Below are 7,537 nucleotides of genomic sequence, written 5' to 3'. Positions count from 1 at the left end.
TGCTGTCACAAGCCTGTGGGGAAACTGAGGCATGGAGACTGGAGGTGTATGGGCAAAGGCAGGGTCCTGCTGCCCACCTGTCCAGCCCAACCCTGGCCTCTGGGTGCCCACAGGAAAAGAAGCTGTTCTTCCGGCTGCTGTGTGCCTTCTGGGAGCCCCACGGAGCAGGTGGACGCTGGTCCACGCAGGGCTGCCACCTCCTCCAGCCCCCGGCCTCTGGCTCCCCCACTGAGTGCAGCTGTGACCACCTCACCAGCTTCGCTGTGCTCATGGCTTTCTATGAGCTTAAGGTGAGTGACCTCTCCCGATGCCAACCCCAGGGGTCAGGTGGGAGATGGGGGAAACCAAGGCAGGGGGAGGGGGCGGAAGGACTCAGTAGCCTCCCTCAGAGGTCTTTAGGTTCTGTCTGGCTCCAAACCCACCCACAGACCCCTCTCCCTTCCTCAAGCTGGGAGAGAACCCAAGTGTCCAGCCTCCCAGCACTCCCCTGCGCTGATCCGCCAGGCCCCAATCTGCTCCTAGGCTGGGGAGAGAACCCAGGTGTCTAGGTGCCACCACTGCCATCCCTCTCCTCAATCCCACCCCCACAACCCCACTCCCTTCCCCAAGCTGGGAAAAAACCCAGGCATCTAATCTCCCTTTGCTCCAACCCACCAGTCCCTACTCCTCTGCCCCATCCCACTCTGGGCAGAGAACCCAGGTGTCCTGGGGGCCCCTGTTGTCTGAGCAGGGACTCCCTCCCCACTTGGCTTCCCCTGCCCACTGTTGCCTGTCAGGGAGTGTGCTGCTCTCCCCCATCCACAGCCTGCACCACCTCCCCTGTGGCCACTACGATGTACGACTCCCACCCCTCAAGCCACAACCTGAAGTTCTCCAGGTCACCACTAGAGGCTTCCCTGAGCCAGGTGTGCTCCCCCTGCCCAGCCAGGGGTGATTCCCTCTCCCATATGTCTCAAGCTGTGCTTCCCCAGTAGCCCCTAAGCTGTGCCTCCACCTCCTCATTCTCAGCCTGCAGCACCCACTATGGCTGCTAGGGCTGCCCCCAGGCTGCAGTTCCCCTTCAGCCACCAGGGGCGCTCCTGACCCATGCCCCCTCTCCAGGACTGGCGGCTGGATGTGGTGTCACGCGTGGGGCTGGCTGTGTCCGTGCTGTGCCTGACACTGGCTGTGCTCACCTTCTTGCTGTGCCGGTCCCTGCGTGGCCCCCGCACCACCATCCACCTGCACCTCAGCCTAAGCCTGCTGGTGGCCCACAGTCTCTTTCTGCTGGGCATTGAGCGCACCCACAGCAAGGTATGGGGTGGGAGGGTGCCTGCGGGGAGGGAGGTACTGGAAGGGGCAGGAAAGTACTAGAGGGCAGGTATAGGGGGCAGAAGGGCAGCAGAGGGGCAGGTATGTACCAGAGGGGACAGGAGGGTACCTGGGGGGTAGGGAGGTACTGAGGGGCAGAAAGATACAAGGGGCACTGAGATACTAGGGGGCACAGCTCTACAACACCCTCTGCTAGGCCCCGCCCCCACCCAGCTCTTGCCCCATGGCACCCCACAGTGGGTCTGCAGTCAGCTCCTGCCCCCCACCCCCATGGCACCCCCCACGGGGGTTGTAGCATTCGTGAGTCATTCTTCCTCCCCCAAATACCCCCTGCTGGTATCTGCCTCCCTCCACCAGTTCCTGTCCCCCAGCCCCACAGTGCTGCCATGGTTCCCTGTGCTGGGACTGTCCCCAACCCTGCCAGTCTCATGGCACCCCCTGCTGGGGCTGGAGCAGCCTGGAGCTCTCTTCCCCCCACCAGCTGTGCTGGGATCTGCCTGCTGCAGTGCCTCCTGCTAGGGCAGGAGCATCTAGGAGCCCCCTCTAGTACCCACTTGCTAGGATCTGCCCCTCTCCCTGCTTCTGCCCCCCAGCCCCATGGCACCACCTGCTGGTCCCCTCCCCTCTTCCTCCCCCCCAGCCATTGCCCCATGGGTGGGAGGGGGGGTCAGGGCCCAGATGATTTGGGGTGGGGGGCAGCAGTGCTCTCTGTCCCCCTAGCCAGCCCTGACCCCCACTTCCTGCTCCCCACCCCCCAGGTGGGATGTGCAGTGGTGGCAGGCCTGCTGCACTATGCCTACCTGGCTGCCTTCTGTTGGATGTGCCTGGAAGGAGCTGAGCTCTATGTGCTGGTCGTGCATGTCTTCAAGCCCTCGGCCTTCAAGCATGTCTACTTGCTGCTGGCTGGCTACGGGCCCCCCGCCCTCATCGTGGCCATCTCGGCTGCTGCCTTCCCCCAGGGCTATGGCACTGAGCGCCAGTGAGTGGGGGCAAGGGCCAGGCTTGCACGAGTTCATGTGCATGGGGGTGGGGTTTGCATCAAGCTTGTGCATACATGTTTGCAGTATGTAGGGGAGGGACTTGCACTAATGTGTGTGTGCATGCTTGTGTTCCATGGGGTCAGGGCTTGTACTAGTCTGTTTGTGTGTGTGCATGTGTGCGTGTATGCATACTTGGGTGGAATGGGGTGGGACTTGCACTAGCATGTACCTGTGCTTTTGTGGCATGGGAGTGAGCCTTGGATTAGTGTGTGTGTGTGATTGGGTGGCATGGGGGTGGGCCTAGCACTAGTGTGTGTGCATGCTTGTATTCCATGGGGGTAGGGCTTGCAGTACTGTGCATGTGTATGCTTGTGTGATATAGGGTAAGGCTTGCACTACTTTGTGTATGTGTATTTCATAGGAGTGGGACATACAGTACTACACATGTGCTTATGTAGTACGGAGGCAGGATTTGCACTAGCATGTGTGCACATATTTGTGTGGTACAGAGATGGGCTTGTAATACCACACGTGTGACTTTGTGTGGCATAGGGCTTAGACTAGTGTGTGTCCCCACATGCTTTAATTCCATGGGTTGGGGCTTACACTAACACGTGTATATTTTTGTGTAGTACAGGTTCAGGGCTTGCATGGGGTGAGGCTTGCACTAGCATGTGTGTGCAAGCTTGTGTAGCACAGGGTGACACTCATGCATGTGCCTGTTGGTAGTGCATAGGGGTGGGGCTTTCACTAGTGCGTGCATGCCCACACTTACGTTGCACTGTGCAGGGCTTACACCAGGTTCATGGAGGCCCACATCAGTGGTGTGCTGGGGTGGGACTCACACCAGGCTTATGCATGTTTGCAATGCACAGGGGCAGGGCTTCCATTAGTGTGAACTCACATAGTTCAGGCGGTGCTTGCACCAGGCTTGTGCAACACAAATGTGTGTGTGTGGGGGTGCACAAGGGTGGAGCTTGCCCCTCTCATACATGCATACATACTTGTGTTGCATGGGGGCAGGGCTTGCACCACATCTGTGCACGTACATGTTGGTGGTGCATGGGGGTGGGGCTTACAGTGGAATTGCTCATGAAAGACCCTCCCCCTGCACTGGTGCAAGGTGTGTGTGCACAGGGACCAATGTGGGTTGCTGGTGAGCTCACATGACGGGTTGATGCACACTGGTGGCTGGTGAGGACTGATTCCCTGTCCTCCCTGCCACAGCTGCTGGCTCTCCCTAGACCATGGCTTCCTTTGGAGCTTCCTGGCCCCTGTCTGCCTCATCATCACTGTGAGTCTGTCTGTCTGCAGTCACCCCCCGGCCCCTTGGTGTGTCTGTCCATCTGCCCCACTCCAAGGGCTGGGGGGAAGTGGGGAGTTCCACCCTCATTGACTCCTGAATGCCGTGCCTCCTGCTGGCTCTGTCCCACCCTTATGCCAGGCCTTGCTCCTCCTCCTCCCCAATTGTTTATCCCACCCTCACCCCTCGGGTGAATATCCCGCTCCCTCCATTGTACTGCCCCCCATGGCCCCTCCCTTCTGCTGGCATGGCCCTGCCCCCAGGCTGCACCCTCTATGCCCTCTGTCCCCCTAGGTGAATGCCGGGATCTTTGTGGTCACTGTGTGGAAGCTGGCACAGAAGTTCAATGAGATCAACCCTGACATGAGCCACCTCAAGAAGCTCCGGTACCTGGAGGGGGCAGGGGCTGGGTACTAGCAGTGGGTGCTAAGCTGAGTGCTGGGTGCCCTAGCAGGTGGTGCTGGTCAGGGCCATGGCCCCAGGGTGGTGGGTAGTGAGGGTAGGAGAATAGGGAGGAGGGCAGGAGCAGGCTGGGGCATCCTCGGCAGTGGGGGTGGGACTGGGCTGATGTTGAGGGCTGCTGCCTTGTAGGAGGTGGAGCTGGGCTGTGGGGGGAGGGCAGGTGCTGGGCAGGGCGGTGGGTACTGACTTGGTGCCCTCCCTGGCAGGGTGCTGACAGTGACGGGGCTGGCGCAGCTGTGTGTGCTGGGCACGGGCTGGGTGCTGGGGCTTTTCCAGTTTGGGTCACACACGCTGGTACTGTCCTATGCCTTCACCATCTTCAACGCGCTGCAGGGATTTGGCATCTTCCTGCTGCACTGTCTGCTCAACAAGCAGGTCTGCCTCCCACTAGCCTGATCTGCCCCCCCACCCCCGGCCCCCACAACCCTCCCCCCTCCCCAGCCACTCAACATCCCTGGCCTGCTTCTGTCCCCTTCATCCATAAACATCCACCCATGGCTCTGAACCCACCCCAGCACACTCAGCCTGTTCTTGCCCCCCACAATTCCCCCAGTACATCTCCCAGGACCCCCCTGGCCTACTCCTGGCTTCCTCAATCCTCCCCTTCTCTCCCCCTCCCCCAAATATCTCCCCTGGGAGCTCTGGTCTGCTCCTGTCTCCCTTATTCCTCCTTGCCCTCAATCCTCCCTGATTCCCCCCGGTTTCCCCACCCCGGCCCACTGCTGCCCCACCCATTCCCCTCAACCTTCCAACCCCTTTTCCCACAGCACCTGGTGCTGGGGCAGGAGTCACCCACAGCTCTCCCAGCCACTGAGGTGTCCCTGCTCCCCCCTCCTCTGCTAATGGCTGCCCCTTCCCCCAGGTGCGGGACGAATATTGCCGCTGCTTTCAGGTCTGCCGTGGGGACAGCAAGTACTCTGAGTTCTCCACCACCAACAGCACCAGGGTGAGTGCAGCTCCCCACCTCACCCCCCACAGCCCCGTGATACCCCAAGCACCACGCAGTTCAGCATGCCCACCCCAACACCACTCAGGTGAACAGGGCCCATGCTGTGCCTACCCAGCCTCCTCTGACATCACCAACATTAGGCAGGGAAGTACACCTGCCTGTCTCCCGCCCCCAGTGGGAAGCTGAGATGCCCCAGTAGGGGCAGTTGGGACACCTGAGTTTCCTCCCAGCTGTGGTGGGGGGGAAGTGGGGGTTACTTTGAGCCAGGTAGGAGCAGGAGCAACGCATGGGGGGTGCACATGCACCCCCTGAGAGTGCTGGTGCACCCCATTAGGTTGCACTCCCTGTTTAGCTGGCAGGCAGCGGGGAGCACTAGTGCCTGCACTGTGAGTGCTGGCTGGGGAGCAGGGCTGATAGCAAAAGCAGAAGCTTTTATGGTGAGTGAAATTGGCCAAGGGGGGGGGACACTCCCCCCTGGCCAGTGGGATTGACCACTGGGTGACCAACTTCCCCCCTGGCCAGTGGGATTGACCACTGGGTGACCAACTTCCCCCCTGGCCAGTGGGACTGGCGATTGGCTACTGGGGGACTTCCCCGCCCTCCCCTCCTGGTTTTGGGACTGAAGTGGGCTGGAGCAGGGCAGGGGGAGCAGGGAGCCAGATGCCTGGGTTCTCTTCTTTGATTCCCAAGTTTGAGGCTTGGCAGGGAATGGGGTAGTGACAGGGGCATGGGGGCTCCCCCCCACCCTCATGGCCTTCCCTTCCCCAGGGGTTGCGGCAGGAGTCTGGGATATAGCCACTGCCAGGAAGTCGCCTCTGCTGGACACGCCGCTTTGCACAGGACACCTCAGCCTGACCACAGCTCATGGGGGCACCTAACCTGGTCTTCTCTCCCCCCAAAAGGGTAACAGAGACTGGGTCCTGCCCTAGCCTGCTGGAGGTGCTCTTCCTTCCTCCCTCTGGCCTACAGGGGGTGCCTGACTCCTCCAGATCCCTCCTGGACACACTGCCATGCCCCTAGTCCTGGACCCTGGGGTAGGGCAGGGGGCCTCCTGGGGCGGGGGGTGCAGATCTAGCTCTCTGCCTCCCCATCTGCTCCCCCACAACTTTGCCACTGCACTTTGCTTCGGGATGGTACGAGCCAGCCCCGTGCCTGGACACTGTGAGATGAGGGGGGAGGGGCAGGGCTGGGATTTGCAGGGATGTTACGATCTTTGTAAATTTATTAAAATTTTGAGTTTGGAACTTCAAGTAGCTGCCACCGGGGTCCGCGTGAACCAAAAGGGGAGGACTAACACGAGTCTCCTGCCCTTTCCCCTCCCCTTGCTTTCTAATCGGTGGGCAGCACTGGGGCAGTGGAGTCCCGCAAGGAAAGGGTGCAGGCCTCTTCTTGGGCTCTGATTGGGCACCATGGCAGCAACCTCTCAACCACCACCCGGCGAGGGGGGCGTGATTTTCTGAGACTTGCGTGCCGATTGGCTGAGAGAGTGATCCGTCTTACCAGCGCGAGTTTTCATTGGCCCTTGCTGTAGCTCGTTTGAGCCTCTCTGCCCGGGGTCTGCCACTGGAGTGAGGGCAGGATAATGGGTGGGCGAAGTCACCATCTTGGATGGTGGCAGGAAAGAAAGCAGAGAAGGGAAAACGGCGCCATCTTTAGTGATGGTGAAGCGGGGAGGGTTGGGACGGGGCACCGGGCGTCACCATGGGCAGGCCATCTTAGGTACTGTCAGAGGGTGTCGAGACTAGAAAGAGCAGCCCGTGTTCACTCCAACGGCAGAAAACTTCCTGCCCCAGCTGCAGCCTGCCTGATCCTGGGATGCCCCTACAGCTTCCTTGTTCCCCTTGCAGCTGGGTCAGCAGGAGCACTGCAGTGCCAGGACTGGTGACCCATAGCTAAGGGCTGTGCCAGGCCAGGATTAGGGGCACTGGACACTGTTCAGACCCTCCAGGCTGAACTTGGGGCCTTGCTTGTGTGCTTCCAGGCTGCATAGACTCGTGCTGAGCTGCTGGTGGGGACACATCAAGCCCAGTACTTACTCACTGGCATCTGTCAAGGAGCATCCGCTTGGAACCCAAGTGTCCTGCACCCCAATCAAACGTCCCCCACAGTCCCCCACCAGCTGGGCTGATATCCCAGGGATGTCACCCCAGGCAGGGCAACCACCAGTCAGTCTGTTTGGGGGGAGAAAAGGAAGCCCTACACAGCCCCAGCCTCCCACCTACCCCTCCCACATAGCCCCACCCTGTATCTGTAAACTCTCAGCCCTGCTACCCCTCACACCCTATTTCTCACATATAACCAGCAATAAGAATCATTGAAAATTAGGGTTGGAAGAGATTTCAGGAGGTCATTTCAGGAGGCCCTGCTCAAACCAGGACCATTCCCATCTATATTATCCCAACCAAGGCTTTGCTTACCTGGATCATAAAAACCTCTAAGGATAGAGCCCAACTCTCAGTGGCTTTTAAAGGAAGGGGAGGGAATGCATGTGTTATGCCAGGAAAGTGAGAGGATGGTGGGAATGAGGAGAAG

General features: G+C 60.0%; 1 protein-coding gene across 1 annotated transcript; it reads left to right on the top strand.

The window, feature by feature from the left end:
* Positions 1-5: 5 nt before the first annotated feature.
* On the top strand, positions 6-6,226 carry LOC149858622 (adhesion G protein-coupled receptor E5-like; the record flags this gene model as incomplete). Its single annotated transcript, XM_090061565.1, has 8 exons — positions 6-290; positions 1,102-1,293; positions 2,070-2,290; positions 3,519-3,585; positions 3,889-3,980; positions 4,263-4,431; positions 4,919-5,002; positions 5,774-6,226. Coding segments are annotated over 8 exons (1,137 nt in total), but the record flags the coding sequence as incomplete, so codon positions are not given.
* Positions 6,227-7,537: the final 1,311 nt, after the last annotated feature.

The sequence above is a fragment of the Crocodylus siamensis genome, chromosome 8, assembly GCF_052110815.1.
Source record: "Crocodylus siamensis isolate JL-2025a chromosome 8, ASM5211081v1, whole genome shotgun sequence".
In the NCBI taxonomy this organism is placed as follows: Eukaryota; Metazoa; Chordata; order Crocodylia; family Crocodylidae; genus Crocodylus; species Crocodylus siamensis.
This window is presented reverse-complemented; position numbering and strand designations above follow the sequence as displayed.